Source organism: Musa acuminata, chromosome BXJ3-7 (assembly GCF_036884655.1).
Source record: "Musa acuminata AAA Group cultivar baxijiao chromosome BXJ3-7, Cavendish_Baxijiao_AAA, whole genome shotgun sequence".
NCBI lineage: Eukaryota > Viridiplantae > Streptophyta > Magnoliopsida > Zingiberales > Musaceae > Musa > Musa acuminata.
In genome coordinates, this window is record NC_088355.1 from 15,418,051 (window position 1) to 15,440,350 (window position 22,300).

At 38.1% G+C, this 22,300-nt stretch overlaps 1 protein-coding gene across 1 annotated transcript; it reads right to left on the minus strand.

Moving 5' to 3' along the window:
- Positions 1-306: 306 nt before the first annotated feature.
- LOC135643489 (protein P21-like) lies at positions 307-1,282 on the minus strand. The gene has a single exon (XM_065160509.1). It carries the CDS (start codon positions 1,265-1,267, stop codon positions 581-583), a length of 687 nt encoding a protein of 228 aa, XP_065016581.1. The 5' UTR covers positions 1,268-1,282; the 3' UTR covers positions 307-580.
- Between the last annotated feature and the right edge of the window lie 21,018 nt (positions 1,283-22,300).

Below are 22,300 nucleotides of genomic sequence, written 5' to 3' on the forward strand. Positions count from 1 at the left end.
TGACAGGATTTTTCTTTCACCCAAAAACAAGCAGAACATTTGGAGAGAGAATGTTAAAGCTTAATTGGTGTTGATAAAAAATCATATCCAGATCTTTAAATGAAAAATCCATGACTTCATATTTTCTATCTGCCTAACTTGTCAAAATAGGACCTCAAGATCTCTTGGAAGTCCCGAGTCAGATGACCTGAAGTACTATAATATATTGCATGTTTATTTGACTTGATGGCCACATTATTCTAGAACTGGTAATCCATCTAACACAAATTCAAATCATCGAGAGAGATCCAAAAAGACCATATGACAAGATCTAAATGTTGTGATATTATTTTTTTCTCGAGTTTGATGCCAACAAGAGATCCTATTGTCGACTTCTATAGAAACTTTCATAACATCAAATGACGTACAACATAGGGATATGAGATATATCACTTGTGCAACAAAGCACTCATCAATTCGGATGTCAATACAGACACCCTCTTATTCGTTGTTATTACTGGGTAATTGGCTTATTATTCTTTTATCTACGAGTAGATTCTTTGTACGTCCGCCGTCACCTCCTTCTCCTCCCACGTGATAATTAAGGGCAGAAGACAACCCTGTAATTAGTCCCACCGGGGCAGGTGAAGGTGCTGGTTGCGTCGTCCTTGGGGTAGCTGTAAGCATCGGGGCAGTTGTTCTTGAAGAACATGGAGTAGTTTGTCGGCCCGCAGCTGCCGGATGTGCAGCAGTACTCATCAGTTTTGAACACGGTGCAAGGGTTGTTGCAGCCGCCCGGCGCCCTCAGCTCCGCGGGGCACTGCCCGTTGATGTCGGCGGAGCACCGTATGCCCCGGCAGTCCCCCGAGGTGGGGCTGAAGTCCATGGGCACGTTGAAGCCGTCGACGAGGGAGATGTCAATGAAGTCCATGTTCTGGAACTGGTTGAGGGCGAACTCGGCCAGCGTATTGGGCGGCGTGCCGTAGCCTTGGCACTCCAGGAGGCCGCCGCAGTCGCCTGTCTGGCAGCTACCGCTGCCGCTTCCATCGAAGGAGCAGTCGGTGCGGGCCCAGACGCGGCCGCCTGTGGTGCCGGGATTGACGTTGATGGTCCAGGTCTGGCTCTGGTCGAGCTGGCGGCCGCCCCCGGGGACGGCGGCGGCCCAGACAGTGAAGGAGCATTGGTTGACGATGTCGAAGGTGGCTGCATGGGAGACGACGAAGAGCAGGGGGAGGAGGAGGAAGGAGAGGCCGCCGAGCGATGCCATTGCTGCACCAGAGAAGGCCATTGCTGCACCGGTAGGAGGAGGGAGTATATATAGAGTGCACGGAGAGGTAGACGAAGCTTCGAGCGGTTGGCATGGAAGTGACTACATGACAAAGATGAAGCTTACGGTTGTATGCTGATGACATCATATGTGGAAGTCTATCTCTTGTCCGTGCCATGCATGGTGGAAGGAAGGATCGCTTAGATGCCACGAAAGGAGCTAAGAACCAAATGACACAATGGAATGTGGACGTAAAAGCGTTGGCACGATACGGCCGAGGAAATAGAATAGAAAAGAGGTGCAATGGACAAAGACGAGTTGATGTGGGGTATATACTGGCGGCCAAGTCTCTTTGGCATCATTGAAGCTATCTCCACCGGTTAGGCATTTGTTTCCAAGCTGCACAGTGTTTCCACCGGTTAGGTCAAAAGTTTGTTTCCAAGCTTCACATTGACTACAGGTTCGACCTGTGTGGATGATGGGGTCGGATCACATGAGAAATAGTTGGCCAAAAGTTTGACCCTAAATTCTATACAATTCTCCTCTAGAAAGTTAGTTTGATAGACGGTAAAGTTAGCTTGAGATTAACCACGATGATGTATGTATACATGAGTATTAGGATCGAGTAATACTTTTAACTCGATGCTAGTGAAAAGCAGATGGATATTACGATTTTGTTATTATTATTATTGTGTTAATTAATTTAATTTTTTTTTTCAAAAATAATAAATTTTACTACTTATATAAAATGTTTTATGTTTGTTGCCTTCGTACGTAATTTATCAATTTACATTATAGAATATTTATATTATGATCATCAATATTAAGTATCGTTTAGCATAGAAGTTGATTGCGAGTAGTAATCTACGAATTGGTCATTAATGGTTTATCATTTCTATGTAAACTAAGTTACATAATTGAGCCAAATAATGAAGTAGATTAAATCATGTTACACATTGAAATTGGAAAGTCAGGTTAAAAGTTCTAATTAATCTAACAATTGGCCACCTATTGGAACCTTTTGTTGTCCTTTTTCGATTGTTAAAAGAGCATCTCTGTCTCTTTGTTTATGTTAGGTCCAGCCCATACGTGGGCTTGACAAATTTGGATCATCAACCCAAATCAAAAAACCCAAATCAAAAAAATCAAAAGAGAATGGGCAAAATTGAGTGAGCATGCAGCGTGTACAGTGAGGGTGCAACGGGAAGAGAGAGAGAAAGATTAGGTTTTTGAGTTTTCTGCTTGACGATCGGTGGCCAAACGTTGTCAATTTCGGCCCAAATTTTATGTGGAGAATCCTTGCAGCAAACTCTACAATCCTAACGGTGTTGATCTACAGTTTACCCTCTCTAAGATACTTTCCTACGATATCTACTCCGTGAGACCTAGAATTCTTTTTCGAGGAGATCCATGATCTATAATCTTGATGTTATTCTGATCCTCTAGTTATTCTAGAGAAACCTACTGTAAACCTGTTATCATTATTATTGATAGTGGAAGTTTGAGGTGGACTGCGGTCCCGTGGTTTTTCCCACGTTGGGTTTTCCACGTTAAAAAGATTTAGTCTCACTGTGTGATTGATTTATTGCTCTATTGTTTATGCTGTGCTGATTGATATTAGCATTTTGATATCAAGTTGATATTTTGATGAGGAACCTATTTTGATACACAAAGAGGGAAAAGAATTATTCCGCAATAGGTTTCTTCCCAACAATTTATTATATTTATGTTTGTTTTCCTAAGAATAAATGGATTTTAACAGTCAAACTTCTTTGAAGTTTATATGAAATTTACTGAATAATGTTTCGATCCTCGGGCTTTGAATCTCTAGTCAAAATAATTGGGTCTCCAAAGGCACCTTCATCCAGTTCTGTGTTGACGACTGCGTCAAAATCCTAATGGTAGGTTGTAATTAATTAGCATTTCAAACTTCTTTTAGGGTATTTTTTGTGAAGGGACACGAAAGATAGTAATGAGATGTAAAATAGGATAGCAAAAGTGGTACTATGGTGCAGGGCAGCATATACAGATCTCAAGGTATCAATGATGTAAAAGGGAGTCTTTGTGCTTTAAGGATCAAGTTTTGATTATTGATTTATTCGAAAATTAATTTCATAGCTAAGCACTTTTCTTCCTTGCTTTGGTCAAACGCTGCGAGTGAGGAGTTGCCTTCAGTGGTTGGCAATCCAGATGAGGCTATTGTGGATGTTCCGTTCCACTGTTCACAAGCAACTTTCTCGTAACAAGGGTGCGGTGGAGGTAAGCGTGATGACGGTAGCCTCGGCTGTCAGGAACAAAGAATCCCAGAGGGTGCAAGGCACGTGCGTCTACCTCAGTTGCTAGCGTTGTCTCGGTTCCAATCGAACATAGGGGAGTGTTTGATTCTTGCCCTCCTTCATCTTCATTAGGATTAGATCGTGTGTTTGCTAATGTCAGTTGGCTTAATCTGTCTAATCTTTCTTCTGTTAAACATCTTAGTTGGTGTTGTTTTGATCATGCTCCTTTTAGGTTCTCGATTGTTTCAAGTCAACAGAATAAGACGTATCCTTTTCGTTTCCATAACTTATGGATTGAAAACTATGGGTTCCATGAGGTCTTAAGTGCCAATTGAACTTTCCTTAGCCACCTTGTCCATTTTGATAGCAGTTTGGGAATTTGGACCAGCACGCTATTGAGGTCGAGAGTCTTCTAATATCTAACTTTAAATTTAAAGACTTCCAATCTGACCTTACTGTTGAAGTCATTTATCTTTCGTGTCATTCATAAAAGATTGAATTTTATTCTCAAACAAATTAATCTCAAGTGGTGGGTTTTGGCCAAAGGCTATTGGATCAATCGATGATGGTGATCATAACATACGGTACTATCATAATCTCATTTCTTTTAGGAGTAAGGCAAAATCTCATCAATTCTATTAAGGTTGGTTCTAAAGTTATTGTCCAACATCCATAAATTAGGTCTCATTTTGTTGATTTTTATAGACATTTGTGAACCCAACTTGCCACTACTATTACCCCATCTAGTGCTTGCTTTATCATGCCATACAAGTTCCCATGCATCCTTGATTCGGCCTTTTGAGCATAAAGATTTGGGATTCTATTCGATCTATGGGCAATGGCAAGAGTTCTCGATCATATGGTTTCACGGTTGAAAGATTTACTTTGTGTGGCATTTAATTAATTTAATAATTTATTAGTTTTGTGTGAGGATTGAGTCTCGTAGATTTCATTTCAGCTTGAATTCGTCTACCATTTTAGACTTTCTATCTATTTCCTTATCTAATTTAAATTATCATATCTTTTTTGAGTTGCTTACAAATTGCATGAAATCTCTACTACATAATATAATTTTCAAATAATAATCAGCATTTCTCAAGGGTCGTAGTATTTAGAATGATATTCTTATTGCTAAAAAAAAAAGTGGCACACGCCTTATTTAGGTCTAAGGAGGTCTCTGTCATTATTAAGGTTGGCCTTGAGAAGGCTTACGATTGGCTTTCTTTGGACTGCAATCATAATTGCTCTTGATAAATTTATTTTTCTAATTAATTTATTAATTTGATGTCCGTTAAATCTCATATTTTAATGATGAAATCAATTGATGAGTTTATAATCTAATTCATATTTTGAGAAAAATGATGCAGAATTAATCATGATCATGAAACAGTAAAACAATTGAAGAAAATAAATCAAATAGTAAAGCTACGATGATGCTTCTCAAATCTCCAAACCTGTTATTTAAGAAGGAGAAGGGAAGAGGAGAATAGGAGATGATGACCTAGAAAGTCTCTAACCTATGAACCTTTGGTTCCCTCCTATTTATAGAGGTCTTTTATCAATTTAACCTTAATGGATCCTACTATAATGGAACCTCTAGGCCCAATATCGAGCTGGCCGTGAGTCATACCTGTCAAAATTCCTTCTGATTCAATGAATTATTATATGGTTTCATAGTTGAATTTGATCATGGCTATTAGAACATAATCTTTGATTTGGTTTAATTAATTTCATAACTTATCGATTTTGCATGAAGATTGGATCAAAACATTAATATATTTCATTCCAGCTTAAATTTGTCTACCATTTTAGACTTTTGACCTATTTCCTTATGTAATTTAAATTATCATATCTTTTTACGAATCGCATAAAATCTCTACTGCCTAATATAATTTTTAAAGAATAATCAGCATTCCTTATAAAGAATAATTAGAATAATTTTTAAAGGGTCATAATATTTAGGATGATATTCTTATTGCTCGGGAAGTTGCATACTCCTTATTTAGATCTAAGGAGGCTATGTCATTATCAAGGTTGGTCTTGAGAAGGTTTATGATCGGCTTTTTTAGACTACAATCATAACTGCTCTTGAGAAATTTATTTTTCTAATCAATTTATTAATTTGGTGTTTGTTAAATCTCAAATTTTGATGATGAAATCAATTGATGAGTTTACGATCTAATCTATATTTTGAGAAAAGTGATGCAGGACTAACTACGATCATGAAAAGACAAAACAATTGGAATGAGAAGAATCAAACATTGGGCCGGAGTCAGAAAACGAGCATCAAGTCGGAAGAATCAGATGTTGTACCAAGATCAGATGTTGGGGAGTCAATATGCCGATGGATTAGGTAATACACTAAAGGTTCAGACGATGCGTCAGAAGTTTGTCGGGAGTTCGAATGAACAAATGATGTGTCGGACAATTGAGATTTCATGATTTGTAATTATTTAAGTTTTAATTATCATAGTTAGATCTTAATTTGAATTAGTTTTGGGAGTAATCTCACTAACTCAATTAGGAGCTATTGGGAAATCTATGAGCGACATCACATGCGTAGTGGAAGAACATAAAATAAAAACCTCAAATTTCCCAATACATGTTCGTCGTCGTGCGTAGATTGGTGTGCAAAACGTGTGAAATAGAAAACCACGTGTGAGATAGTTATGTTACCTCGGGAGATAGTATATCCCTAAATCCCTACAGATTTGTAGGAGTGGATGAAGGAGATTAAGAGTCCTCCTCTCTAGTGGTGATCCACATAATAGGGTTGCAACAATGTTCCTTAAATCTCCAGGCCTACTATTTGAGGAGGAGATGGGGGGAGGAGAATAGGAGGTGAATCCTGCCTTATTGGGTATTGGATCTTCATCCAATTACCCAAGCCTCTTAGATTAGTGGGTCTCTATCCAATAATCTCTTATTAGCTCTTATTGGATCTCATTTATGAGATCTAATAATTTAGGGGCTTATTGGATATCTTATAAGATAGGGGTTCTAGCGGATATCTCATATTTGAACATCTACTCGTCACAACACCTACCATATGTGTGCGACCCTCTAGGCCTAATATCGAGCTGGCCGTGAGTTACACCTATCAGAACTTCTTCTAGCTTAGTGAATTATTATCTCAACAATAATTCACTCGACTCATCGACTATTGACGTACTAAGCCACTACGCCGTAGTTCCCAGATGATACAAGGGAATCTAGTCATTTGGACCTATATATCCTTAGTTACTGTGTACCTATAATCCCTCATCCATCTAATATCCTAGAGACCATATATCGGTAATGGTGCTGTTGCTAGACATAGGTGCCCAACAAGCTAATCACGTGAGTGATGACACGTGTGACTTGACACGCAGTCGTTTTGCTTATTATATTTTGATATTTTATCACTTTATATTGAGATCATGATATATTGAGATTATTTTATCACTTTATTATATATTGTGATGTCCTTGGATCTGTGCAATGGGAATCGGATCGTGATGAGATCATGATAATGAGATCGATTCGTCTTTAAACATAGATCCTAAATAATCCCAGTCATAGGTTACTCGAGTGAGACATCGAGATAACCGGATAGACTGGTGTGTTGTATACTCATCCATATGATGGATGTAGCTGGTCTCATAGCTGCTCGTGTGGGGACACTAGGGATACAATACATGTGCTTATTGGAGAATGAGTTTACTGATTGATCCACTTACGAAATGTTGGATGGTTGATGATGCCTTATTGTCGGACAGCGATTTCGTGGTCCCAGTGGTGTATCTAGTCCTTAGACTTGAGACACCAATGATGTCCTATATGAGTGCTTCACTCTTTGATACCAGACTTATAGGTTTAGATGTCCTAGATCTAGCATAGCCGGTCTTTGGGAGTGTTAGTCAACCTTACGAGGGCTATTGGGTGTCGATAGAGGATCATCCACTCTCAATATCATGAGAGAAATGTCTCATGTGTTCTTGCTCAAACAAATCTCTGGCCAAGGTCATTTGGATTGAGAGAGAAAGAGTTCTCCGGGAGAATCCAATTATAGCAAGACTCGAGTAGAAATTGTATGGGTCTGATAACACCATGCCCGGTATACGATCTCTAGGATATTAGATGGATGAGGGACTATAGGTACATGGTAACTAAGGAAAGACATGTGCAATGGATTAGATTCCCCTGTATCATTTGGGGACTGCGGCTTAGTGGCCTAGTACATCCGCAGTCGATGAGTCGAGTGAATTATTATGGAGATAATAATTCATTGAGCCAGAAGGATTTCTGACAGGTATAACTCACGGCCAGCTCGATATTGGGCCTGGAGGGTTACATGCATATGGCAGGTATTGCGATGAGTAGATGTTCGGATATGAGATATCCGCCGAAGCCTCTATCTTATTGGATATCCAATAAGCTCCTGAATTATTGGATCCCATGGACAAGATCCAATAAGAACCCATGAGAGATTATTGGATAGAGATCCATTAATTTAAGAGGCTTAGGTAGTTGGATGAAGATCCAATACCCAATAGGGGAGGATCCATTAGGGTTAAGTTGACATGAGACCTTTATAAATATGAGGGATTCAGTGGTTCATGGGCTAGAGCCTTTGCTTGTCTCTCCTATTCTCCTCCCCCTCTCCACCTCAAATTAGTCCTAGAGTTTTGAGGAGCATCGTCGCAACCCTGCTATGTGGATCATCACTAGAGAGGAGGGTGATTGACCTCCTTCACCCTCTCCTACAGATCTACAGGAATTCAGGGATATACGATCTCCCTAGGTAACACAATATATTATATACGCAGTTTTAAGTTTCGTGGATTTTTGCGCACCAATTTTCGCATGACGACGAACATATCTTTGGGAATTGGGGATTTTATTTTCTGTTCTTCCGTTACGCATGTGATGTTGCCCCCAAGATTTTCTAACAATGGTATCAGAGCTAGGTTGTTCGTGCGATAGATTGGATTTGAACTATATGTGTTGTGTTTTGGAGAAGCTTTTGGTGTCAAAACCGTTGACGCAAAAGCGAGAAAAGGCAACAACTGTTGCTGCCCAAGTTGCCATCGCAGATGGGAGCGCTGCCATCTGCGTGTAGGCAAGCCATCTGCAGCGGCAACCGCAAGATCGGTCGTGTGCAAGCAGGCCCCCTACAATGGCGCTCGTAGGCAGGGCCGCAAGCACGGCGGCCACTGCCCTACGCGCAAGGGCGGCGCCCCGCGCCCCTCCGTCGCACAAGCTACCGCCGGTTGGGTGGCAGCGGCGACGGTTGCAATAGTAGGGGAAAGAGAGAACGAGGGATAGGATTTTTTTTGGGCAAAAATATAGTTTTGCCCCTATGAATTTAAGAAATTCTAATTCTATCCTTTTATTTAAATTATAAAAATACCCCTCAAAAGTCAAAAAATTCCCTACATGTCCCTGAATTTAAAAAATATTAATTAATTAAAATAATTTAATTAATTATTATTTTTTATTATTATTATGTAGTAGTCTTATATGATTATTTATACATATGATGTATGATATGTGGACGGATGATCATGGACCATGTGATGTGTGTACTTGTGATTATTATTATTAGGGTCTATGAGCCTCTATTTTTATTTTTCATTTATTGTCGGGCCTACATACCTATGATTAAGTTGTAATTATACAAGGAGGCGTAGTGGGAGTATGGAAGCGATAGCGGGACCCACGAGATGGACGATCGCGATGTATGGAGATGCCGACGGAACCAACGAGGATGAGATGGATGATCACAAGGCATAGAGATGCACCGCTGCATATATAGATCTTGATGTGAGTGATTAGACCCATTGGCTCGGGCCTGATCACATTAGGTTGTGATCTATGATCATCTTGTGTGATTGCTTATACATCTATTAGATATGCATATATATTTACATGTGATGTAGATATATATTAAATATGTATATGTGTGGCATATCTTATTAGGAGACCAAATCATAGAAACCCCTCTCTCGATAATATTAAGTCGGTAAACATGAGACAATTAGATTGACCCACGTGGCCTTCCATCGTTATAGGTAGGAACCGATTCCCGGTGTAGGTTGAGTTGGTTGAGTCCCTCGAGGCTCACCTATATTGCGATTCGCTATCTTGCCTACGATATAGAGATGTCACCAATGACATGAGAACATGGTATGCTTGGTCGAGTCCCTCGAGGGTATATTATCGAATCAGACTCATCTTGTAACGATGGTGTTGACTTAACTGAACATCATGGTTGGTTAAGTCCCTCAAAACCATGATGATTCGGAGGCCGAATAGGACGAGAATTACAAGGAGTAATGATCAGCAAGAGTTGCCTACCTTTTGGGCTTTGTGTGATTGGTCGAGTCCCTCAAGGTTACACTAAGACGCTGATTGGATCCTGATCCCCATTAGAAGTCTGCTGGATACTTCTATTTCACATGTTGCATATTAAGATAGAAGTCCATATCTTGATTATTTATTTTTTATAAAATCTGTATGTTATTTATTTATGCTATATCTTTATATTCAGAAAATGTCGTTTTCAAATCTCTTACGTGGCATACTTGATGTCAACTGCCTCACTGGTCCAAATTATACGGATTGGCTCCGCAACTTGAGAATTGTTCTCACGGCAGAGAAAATCACGTACGTCCTTGATGCCTACGCCCGAGGAAGGGGCAAGCGAGGATGAGATCTCTCTCTACGTGAAGTACAATGATGACTCTACTCTTACTCAGTGTTACATGTTGGGCTCCATGACTCTTGAGTTATAGAGACAACATGAAAAGATGGATACAAGATCTATTCTCCTACATGTCCGCAAATTATTTGAGGAACAGGGAAGGACTCAGCGATATGAGATATATAAGAGTCTCTTCCGCGCTAGGATGGCTGAGGGGACACCAATTCAGAACCATGTCCTAAAGATGATTGAGTGGATAGAGAAACTCACAGGTCTAGGAATGGTCTTAGAGGATAACTTATGTGTGGACATTGTGCTTCAGTCCCTACCAGATTCCTTGTTACAATTCATAATGAATTTTAATATGAACAAGCTTGAGGTGACTCTCCTAGAGCTCCTTAATATGTTGAGGGAGGCAGAAAGCACTATCAAGAAAGAGAAGCCAGTTCTCTACACTAGTGAGACCAGAAAGAAAAGGAAAGTAGAAAAGTCCTTTAAGGAGTGCAAGGGCAAGGGTAGACCAGGTAAAATAAAGGTTACTAAGACAGACCCGACAAAGGACAAAGGTCAGTGCTTCCACTATGGCAAAGATGGTCACTAGAAGAGGAACTACAAAGAGTACCTTACAGAGAGGGCAAAACAAAAGCTTGGAGAAGCTTCAAGTACATTCATGATCAGTCTTCATTTGTCAAACTCTTATGATAACACATAGGTATTAGATACCGGTAGTGCTTATTATATTTATAATTCATTACAGGTTCTGGTAAGACATAGGAGATTGTCAAGAGGCGAGATGGATCTCAAGTTGGACAATGGAGCAAAAGTTGCTATAGTAACTGTTGGCGAGGTCACCCTACATCTGCCTGGTAGAGCTATTATTACATTAGATACATGTTATTTTGTTTCTTCTATTATCAAAAATATTATCTCTATTTTATGTTTGATAGTTAGTGGATATAAATTAGTTTTTGAGAACAATTATTGTTTAATATTATTAGATGATGAGATCATCACGAAAGGAACATTGTGAAGGGTCGTAGTATTTAGGATGATATTCTTATTGCTCGTGAAGTTGCATACTCCTTATTTAGATCTAAAGAGGCTTATGCCATTATTAACGTTGGCCTTCTTTGGACTACAATCATAACTACTCTTGAGAAATTTATTTTTCTAATTAATTTATTAATTTGGTGTCTGTTGAATCTTATATTTTGATAATGAAATTAATTGATGAGTTTACAATCTAATCCATGTTTTGAGAAAAGTGACACAGAACTAATCATAATCATGAAAAGGCAAAACAATTGAAGCAAAAAAAATCAGACGTTGGGCTAGAGTCAGAAAATGAGCATCGAGTTAGAAGAATCGGACGTTGTGCCAAGATCGGATGTTGCGGGAGTCAACATTTCGATGGATCGAGCGATACGCCGAAGGTTCGGATGATGTGTCGGAAGTTCACCGAAAGTTCGTCGGAAGTTCAGATGAACAAATGATATGTCGGACAACTAAGATTTTGTGAATTATAATTATTTGTCTTAATTATCATAGTTATGTCTTTATTGTTGGGATCAAGAACAGCACTAAGAAGGGGGGGGGGGGGTGTTAATTAGTGCAGTGGATAAAAATGACAAATTTAATCGCTTTCGAAAAACTTCGTACAATGAAACTCTTAGTGTGACGAAAATCGTATTGAAATGTCATTTAACTTGAATAAGTTTGTAAGTGAGTAGAGAAGTGGGGATTGGACAATTTATAATAAATTAAAGTGGAATGCAGCAAAAGTAAAGTATGCACCAAGAAAAGAACATGCCAATTTTATAGTGGTTCGGTCGTCCGACCTATGTCCACTCCCAATTTCTCATCCGTCGAGGTCACTAGCATCCACTAATGGCCTTCTTTCAATAGGCGAAGACCAACCACTTCTTTACAGTACTTTCTCATTTTCACGAGTTTAGGAGATAACCCTTACAAGCCTCACACCTCTTTTGGATGATTGTAAAAATAAAGAGAGAGAGAGAGGAGGAAGCTCTTTGCACTTTTACAACACTTTTACACCTCAACACTTAAAGATTTTTTTCACACTTTGATTGCCCTTTCATGCAGAAAATGGTGGGGTATTTATAAGCTCCAATGGCTTTAAAATTGGAGCTAAAAAGTGTTTTATCCCGGGTTTCCAAGGTATTAGTGGTACCACCGCCTACAGCACTAACACTATGCGGTATTGCCTAGTCTAATGATGCTACCACCTAATAGAGCCTCGGAGACTAGGCTCTAACAGTACCACTGACAATAATAACTATCGGCAGTATCATTGCTTGGCAGTAATAACTACCGATGGTACCACTGCCTGGTAGTAATAACTACCGACGGTACCACCGCCCAGTCTAGGCGGTACCACCACCTAGGCTTCTTGGTGACTGAGCCTTGGGCGGTTCCACCATCCCAGTCTGGCGGTGCCACCGCCAAACAGGTTCAGCAACCTGGTTGGGCATTGAATCCAACCCAAACCAATCCAATTACGGACCTAGTTGGCTCTTAACAGGTTTAATGAGATTACTCCCAAACTTAAGCCTAATTATGTACTAACTATGATTTTTAATGCATACAATAAACAAAAAAAGTTCGATATATCTAGGTTTCTTCCGACGATCTTCCGGCGGACTTTCGACAATCTCTCGACAATCTTCTAATAGACTCCCGACAACTCCTAGACTTCACAATAATCTTCTTGGCGAGTTCCGACGAGCTTCTTCTCTGCCAATTCCAGTGGCACTTTCTACGAACCTCCGGACTCTTGACAAACTCTCGAACTCCCAAAGAATTCTCGATCTTGACTCCGGTACTTCATTTTGCTTTATGCCTTAATCGCTATCGTAGTTAATCCTGTACACTTTTCTTAACATATAGATTGGATCAAATAATTTACCAATTGATTTCATTATCAAAATATGAGATTTAATAATCTCCTCCATTTTTATGATGATAATTAATTGATGACAGAGTTAACCTTAACTCCCCCTATCTATATGTCATACTTGAGAAAGAAACACTCTTGAATTAAAGGCCTTTTGAATCCAAGGATCAAATCGATAAGTTATATGCATTTAAACTTATTGACATGCACATCATGATACTAATCATGATTTATTATTTCAAAATACGATACCACATATTTATTACAATAAAAATGATATCAAGGTATGACATCCATTGTCAAGTCCAACATCGAATGATGATAGACAATCATCATTTTCAAGTATGATATTAATTTCAAATATGAAATTTAGCAAGATTTAAATTTTAAGTTTGATAAAAAATGACAATTCATCAATCCGAGGCATGATACCAATTGTAAATAGGAAATTAAGCATGATGAGTTTGATACCTCATCATAATGATACGAAATAAAGCATGATTTTAAGAATGAAATATTTTCAAGTATCCATGCCACATTATGATGCGTTTCAAGCATTCATGATACATTTCAAGTATCTACGATATATACGATGCATGTGTGATACATTTTGATATTTTTCAAGCATTTGCGATGTATTTGACGATACCAATCACATTTCAAGCATTCGCAATACATTCAAGCATTTATGATACGATACATTTTATACATTATGCCAAACATTCATAATGCCAAGTTGTCATCAATTTGTCACATTTCTCCCCCTTTGTCATCAACAAAAAGGAAATGGGCAATCATCTCAAGCAAAATTTGACTTATAACGATAGGATTCTTCTTGAAAGGAAAAGCGAAGGAAAGATTCATGAATATCCGTCAATAAAATCCGTTTCTCATTAAAAATTCATAAGAGTGAAATCCGTGAGAGATATATTTGTTAATGAAATCCATGAGAGAAGGGACTAAGTATATCAAAAATCATTAAGTGATGAAGTAAGGGTATGAAGTAAATTTGATATCAAGTAAATTAAAATTTTGGATTTCGTGAAAGCTTTATTTACAAAATGAAATAAATTCATGAAAGATTTATTTACGAAAAATCGAGAAAGTCCGGAAAAGATATATAATAAACTCATGCATTCTAACAGTTTAACATCCCTAACTCTCTTCTAATGAAATCAAATTATCTTCATTTTAAGGTTTTGTAAAGATATCAGCTAATTGATATTTCGTATCAATAAACTCTAAAGATATATCATGATTATTAATATGATCTCTTATAAAATGATGCATAATGTCAATATGTTTAGTTCTAGAGTGTTGAATAGGATTTTTTGTTAAACATATTGCAGTTGTGTTATCACATTTTATGAGAATGTTCTTAAGGTGAATTCTATAATCTTCTAATGTATTTTTCATCCATATAACTTGTGCACAACATGCACCAGCAGCTATATACTCAACTTCGGTTGTAGATAATGTAATCAAGTTTTGTTTCTTGGAAGACCAAGAGACAAGTGCATGACCTAAGGATCGACATATTTTTGATGTGCTTTTTCTATCTTCTCTACATCCAATAATATTCGCATTAGTATAAGCAATTAATTCAAAGTTTTTAGATTTTGGATACCATAATCCTAGATTAGGGGTTCCTTTAAGATATCTAATAATTCTTTTAACGACTTTAAGATGAGATAGCTTAGGATTAGATTGAAATCTAGCACAAAGTCCTATACTAAATATGATATCCGGTCTAATTGTAGTGAGGTAGAGTAAACTACCTATCATACCCCTATAAGTTTTTTGATCAAAGCTTTCTCCACTTTCGTCCATGTCTAACTTAGTGGAGGTACTCATAGTGTTAGGATCGAGAGCACTAAGAGGGGGGGGGGTGAATTAGTGTAGCGGAAATCTTTCAGCGATTTAAAAATGAAAGCTGCGTTCGTCCGATAAAAACGATTTCTATGTAAAAGCCGATTCTAAGATTACAAGAGTGCGCCAAATATCGAAAGCCGTTTCGCACAAAGAAACCTGATTGAACTCATTTTTGTCCAAAGCGCAAAATAAGGCATTCATAGCCTTTGCGTTTAAAGAAAAATACTTCTTCTCTAAATCCGACCATTCGTTCATTGGTTTAGAGGGAAGTTAAAAACCGTTTTCAACGATATTCCATAAATCCAGATTTAGAGAAATCAAGAAAACTCTCATTCGAGTTTTCCAATAAGTGTAGTCCAATCCGTTAAAGAACGGTGGACGAAAGATCGAAAAGCCCTCTTGAAGAGCCATTTCTCTCGGGTGTAAATCCGAAATGAGAAATACCCCGCTCTGATACCAATTGTTAGGATCGAGAGCACTAAGAGGGGGGGGGGGGGGGGTGAATTAGTCAGCGGAAATCTTTCAGCGATTTAAAAATGAAAGCTGCGTTCGTCCGATAAAAACGATTTCGATATAAAGCCGATTCTAAGATTACTTAAGATTAAGCGCAGTTTACGTCTAAGCACAGTTTACATCTAAACTGAGTTTGCGTCTAAATACAGTTTGCGTCTAAACGCAGTTTTCCATCTAAACACAGTTTTACGTCTAAACGCAATTTTGCGTCTAAACTCAGTTTACGTCTAAACGCAGTTTTACGTCTAAACGCAGTTTGCGTCTAAAAGTAGTTTACGTCTAAAACACAGATTTATGTCTAAACACAGTTTGCGCAGTTTGTGTCTAAACACAGTTTTGCGTCTAAACTCAGTTTACGTCTAAACACAGTTTTACGTCTAAACGCAGTTTGCGTCTAAACGCAGTTTTACGTCTAACCGTAGTTTTACATTTAAAAGAAGTTTACGTCTAAAACACAGTTTTATGTTTAAACACAGTTTGCACAGTTTACGTTTAAACACAATTTTACGTCTAAACGCAGTTTTACGTCTAAACGTAGTTTGCGTCTAAAACAGTTTCAAAGGGATCTAAACTTAGAAGCTAGTTCATAAAAGCGCAGAAGACAATTTTGCAGAATCAAAACACAAACGTAAGCTGATCGTACGAAAAACACAGATTTACGTCTGAATGCAGATTCGAAAAGATCAGCACTTAGAACTTGTTCGTAAAGGCACAGAGAGCAGTAGTTATGTAGGAGGTTTGCAGTAATGATAAGGTACTCGAAATAAAAGCAAACCAGAGATTTAGAGTGGTTCGGTCAGTCTTGACCTACTCCACTTTTGGCTTCCTCCTCCGACGAGGTCACCGACGTCAACTAGCTGCCTTCCTTCAATGGGTGAAGGCCAACTGCCCTTTTACAGTTTCACTCCTTTTGATGGGCTCAGGAGACAACCCTTACAGAACCTTTCTCTCCTCACTTTACAATTCAAAAGCTTAAAGAACCGAATGAGGAGACTTAAAGGCTTTACAACAATTTTGAGCTCTTAGAATCACAGAAAGAATCAAGATTTCGGTGTAGGTCTTACTCTTTCTATGCTGAATGGGTGGGGTATTTATAGGCCCCAACCCAGTTCAAATTTTGAGCTCAAAACCATCAAATCCCGGAATTTCGGGGTCAAGTGGTTGCACCTCCTGACTGGAGAGGTTGCACCGCCAGGCAGAGCTCGGAGACTGAGCCCAGGCGGTTGCACCTCTCTGTCAGGGGCGGTTGCACCGCTTGAGTTTGGCTCGGAGACTGAGCCCCAGGCGGTGCCACCTCCTGACTGAGGCGGTTGCACCTCTCTCCCAGAGCTCGAAGACCGAGCTCAGGCGGTGCTACCTCTCTGTCAGGGAGGTTGCACCGCCCAGTCTAGCTCGAAGACTGAGCTCAGGCGGTTGCACCTCCTGGCTGGGGCGGTTGCACCGCCCAGTCTCGCTGGGAGACTTAGCCCAGGCGGTGCCACCTCCTGGCCTAGGCGGTTGCACCTCCTGGTGCAATCAGGGTCCGAATGGTTAGCTTAATTCGGCCCAATTTCAATCTTTTCAGGGGCGCAATTGCCCCAAGAATAAGCTAATGGGATCACCTCCCATTTTCCAACTTAATCAACATGCTAACTACGATTAAATCTAAGACAATTTCTGCAGCTTTGCTCCGATGCGTCAATCGCTTCTTCCGGCGAGTTTCCGGTGAACTTCCGTCGATCATCCGATGAACCCTCGGTGATACTTCTGCGGACTTCCAGCAAACTCCTGGACTTGCGACGATCCACTTGGCGAGTTCCGATGAGCTTCGCTTGGCAAGCTTCTGGACTTCTCGGATCTGTTCCCGCAGAACCTCCGACGACCGTCCGAACTTCCGTCGAACTCTCGAACTCCCAACGTGATCATGAACTGGACTCCGGTGCAACTCCTGCCGCTTGTCTAACTTTCATCGTAGTTAATCCTGCACATTTAAAACAAAACTTTGATCGAGACAATTAATCCTAAGCAATTAACCAAGTTGTCCGACATGTCATTGGTCCCTCAACGCTTCGTCCGATTCTTCGGTGCATCGTCATCTCCTGTAGCCTATTGCCCAATCGGCCAGTTGACTTCGCAACTCCAATATCCTTGGCACAATACCCGCTCTTCTTGGCCCGATGCCCGAGTCCACGGCCCGAAGCCTTCTATCGATACGTCGACCGATCCACCGGCCCGACGTCCAATCTTCTGACATGTTCCTTCGGCACAACATGATTTTCCTGCTTTAATTGTCTCATCCTGATCGAAGCATCCTGCGTTACTCAAGACGCAGATTAAATCATAAACATATATCAAGTAGTTTCATCATCAAAATACGAGATTCAACAATCTCCCCCTTTTTGATGATGACAACCACTTGATGACGGAGTTAAACTTAACTCCCGGAGTTTAAACAAACTCCCCCTATCAATATGCCATATTGATAGAACCTCGAATTCAAACTGAATTCAAGTCATTGCAATATTCATCATGAATACTTGCAACACGTCAACATGAACATATGCATAAACTTATGCATCACATGTCATGTCATCAACATACTTTCATCAACATACTTCTCCCCCTTTGTCATCAACAAAAAGGAGAAGTATCACAATCAATCGTTTGTGATATAGATTAAACTCATTGCATGAAAAACATAGTATCAAGTTTTATCATCATGCAATCTTGGAGCTAGAAGATTTAGCAAGTGTTACATCATGCTTAGAACATTCATGCTATCAAGTTTTAGATATGCAAGTTTTATAGCATATAAGATAGCACTTTTGGTAATGCTCAAGATAGCAAGTTCTACATCATGCAAGCTAGCAAATTAGAGATGTTCAAGAAGGCAACTCTTGCTTCTTGAAAATTTTGCTCTCTTTAGACCAACAAGCTAGCAGTTTTTACGATATACAAGTTTCACAATATATAAGCTAGCAAAAATTTCGAAAGCAAATGCAAGATAGCTTTCTTGTGTAAGCTCATGATTCTTGCTTCCTATTGCAATGTGCAAATTGCAAGTTTTGCTTCTTGAGATATTCAAGATAGTGATGTTCAAGAAGACAATTTTTCTTCTTGAAATAAGCAAGTTAGCAATCTTTGCTACTTAAGATAGGCAAGCTAGCAATCAAGTTTTTGCATCTTCTTGACTTGTACAAGCTAGCTATCTCCCCCTTTGTCATTGTAAAAAAGAAAGAGAGAATACAGTTTTGTAGTTCTTTTTTCCTTTTACAACGATTTCAAAATCATGACAAAGGATGAATAATCAAGTTATGAATGTCAAGACAATTTTTCATCATGAATATTTTATCATTGCATGCATCATTATCATAAGTTGAAGTATTACATGCATGATATCATATAACCATTCATAATTACATTAATGTTTCAATATAACAATTTCTTCTCAAAATGTGTAACTTGGCACTCATAGCATTTTAAATCATGATTTACATCATATGCAATACATCACATCATAATTAGAAAGCACAAGTATTGCATGCATAATAGCACATCATAAATGTTTCATATCATGATGGTATCAATTTTGTCAAATTATATCCTACCATGCATGATCAAAACTTCTCCCTATTTTATCATTGAAAACAAGAAGAAAGTAGGGGGAAGAGCATAAAAGTGTTAAATATTTCAATCATTTCAAGGCATTTACATCATAGATCAAGTCATTATTTGTGATTCATCATAAAGCAAGTTAGTTTTCAATCATCACATAAGGCATTTAAGGAATATTTGAAACATAGGAGAATGATTAATTTAAGCATACAATGTTCTGAACCAATTCAAGTCATGAATATCAATGCTTTCATATTGTGAGTATCAATTCATGAATACCACAAGATATTATTTGTGACTTCAATTTTGCAAGATCAAGATTATGATTTAGATAAAACTTATTCAAATCAAATCATTAACTTGAAATTCATAATCAAGTCATTAAAATTAATTTCGAGATTCACAAAATATCATGAAATCATTAATCTCGATCAGATGAGAAAAGCATTTTTTTTTTAAGAGATTCTTTTTCATCTATGCTTTCCTTAGTCTTTATATGCCAAATTAAGATAAGCATGAAAGTTCAAGACATAAGGCAAAGAAATCTTGTATTATGAAATATATGATATCAAGGCTCATGATTCATTCGAAAAGATATAGTACAAAGAGCAACTTGAAACATTCTTATCAATATCACATTTTAAAATATTCCAAGTTTCAAGATATCAATATGACACTTCATTGAATTGCATTTCATTTGAAGAACTCCTTTTTGATAAATGTAGAGAGCATAATGAACGATCTTGATTTATAAAGAGCTTCATGTTATAATTATCAAGATCATGATTATGATTATTCTCTTTAGCAAAGAATCACAAAAGCACTTTATTTTTGCATGAGAAATCTCATTGTATTATGATTTATAAATTCTTTTTCTGCACATGAATCATAGGAGATATGAATGTGAAACAAATCTTTGCAAGCAAAAACACTATCATTCATATTTCAAGATGGAATTTATAAGCAGGAATCATTTCATCAAATCCATTTTAGAAAAATATTTTTCATAAGTGTATGAGAAAATCTGATTGTTAGGATACCAATTGTTAAGTGAATCCGAAAAATGAAATTAACACTTTCATATATTCAGACATGATTTTTTCTATAGATCTTGAAATTAAATCAAGAAGATCAAACAAGCTCATGATCATGGATAACTTAAAATCTCATACATAAAATTATTAATAACCATTTAATATTACATCTTTATGCATTACTTTAAATCAAACGTGATTTCATTCAACAATGTTAATCAAACATGATACACATTATTACTTCTTAACCATGATCAAAATCATTTTGTTTGTTTATCATGCAATATTATCATTTTCGAAATTATCGACATGATCATAATTTTTGTATTTTTATTTTTAAACATGTAATTTTCAAGAAAATTAATTCTAAACTAAAAAAGAAAATATATCATGAAAGCATCAAGTAATTTTAAAATAAACCAAAGGCATTTTAATTACCTCAATGTCGTAGGCTGGTAAGGCGTAGTTTGCCGCCTCGCTTTTGTTGACTTTCTCGTCTTCAGATGAGCTCGATTCATCCCAATTTTTGTTCTTCTTCTTGCGTTTAAAGCAAGTAGTTCCATTCATTTTGCTTTTTAATTTTCGTTTCATTTGTAGTTTAAGTTCACCATCACTTGAGCTTATGCTCGAGTGGTCTTCAAATGTTCTATGTCCCAAATCCTTCCCGTTCTTTGGAAGGTGGTTCTCAAGTTTTTCACGTGCATTGCACGTCATTTCATATGTGATCAATGAACCAATTAGTTCTTCAAGTGAAAATTGGTTCAAGTTTTTCGATTCTTGAATAGCAGTTACATTTGAATCCCAAGTTTTAGAAAGTGAGCGCAAAACTTTGTTAACGAGTTCAAAATCCGAAAAGCTTTTCCCAAATGATTTTAAACCATTGATGACATCCGTAAAACGGGTGTACATGTCAACAACGGTTTCGCTTGGTTTCATATGAAAAAGCTCGAAAACATGCAGTAAAATATTAACTTTCGAGTCTTTGACTCTACTAGTTCCCTCGTGCGTGATTACAAGAGTGCGCCAAATATCGAAAGCCGTTTCGCACAAAGAAACCTGATTGAACTCATTTTTGTCCAAAGCGCAAAATAAGGCATTCATAGCCTTTGCGTTTAAAGAAAAATACTTCTTCTCTAAATCCGACCATTCGTTCATCGGTTTAGAGGGAAGTTGAAAACCGTTTTCAACGATATTCCATAAATCCAAATTTCGAGAAATCAAGAAAACTCTCATTCGAGTTTTCCAATAAGTGTAGTCCAATCCGTTAAAGAACGGTGGACGAAAGACCGAAAAGCCCTCTTGAAGAGCCATTTCTCTCGGGTGTAAATCCGAAATGAGAAATACCCGCTCTGATTCCAATTGTTAAGATCGAGAGCACTAAGGGGGGGGGGGGGGGGGGTGAATTAGTGCAGCGGAAATCTTTCAGCGATTTAAAAACGAAAGCTGCGTTCGTCCGATAAAAACGATTTCGATGTAAAAGCCGATTCTAAGATTACTTAAGATTAAGCGCAGTTTACGTCTAAGCACAGTTTACGTCTAAACTGAGTTTGCGTCTAAATACAGTTTGCGTCTAAACGCAGTTTTGCGTCTAAACACAGTTTTACGTCTAAACGCAGTTTTGCGTCTAAACTCAGTTTACGTCTAAACGCAGTTTTACGTCTAAACGCAGTTTGCGTCTAAAAGTAGTTTAGGTCTAAAACATAGATTTATGTCTAAACACAGTTTGCGCAGTTTGCGTCTAAACACAGTTTTGCGTCTAAACTCAGTTTACGTCTAAATGCAGTTTTACGTCTAATCGCAGTTTGCGTCTAAACGCAGTTTTACGTCTAAACGTAGTTTTACATTTAAAAGAAGTTTACGTCTAAAACATAGTTTTATGTTTAAACACAGTTTGCGCAGTTTACGTTTAAACGCAGTTTTACGTCTAAACGCAGTTTGCGTCTAAACGCAATTTTATGTCTAAACATAGTTTGCGTCTAAAATAGTTTCAAAGGGATCTAAAGTTAGAAGCTAGTTCATAAAAGCGCAGAAGACAGTTTTGCAGAATCAAAACACAAACGTAAGCTGATCGTACGAAAAACACAGATTTACGTCTGAATGCAGATTCGAAAAGATTAGCACTTAGAACTTGTTCGTAAAGGCGCAGAGAGCAGTAGTTATGTAGGA

What these genes read in the sequence shown, in the direction of transcription:
- LOC135643489 (XM_065160509.1), bottom strand. Translation starts at nt 1,267, where the DNA reads ATGGCCTTCTCTGGTGCAGCAATGGCATCGCTCGGCGGCCTCTCCTTC.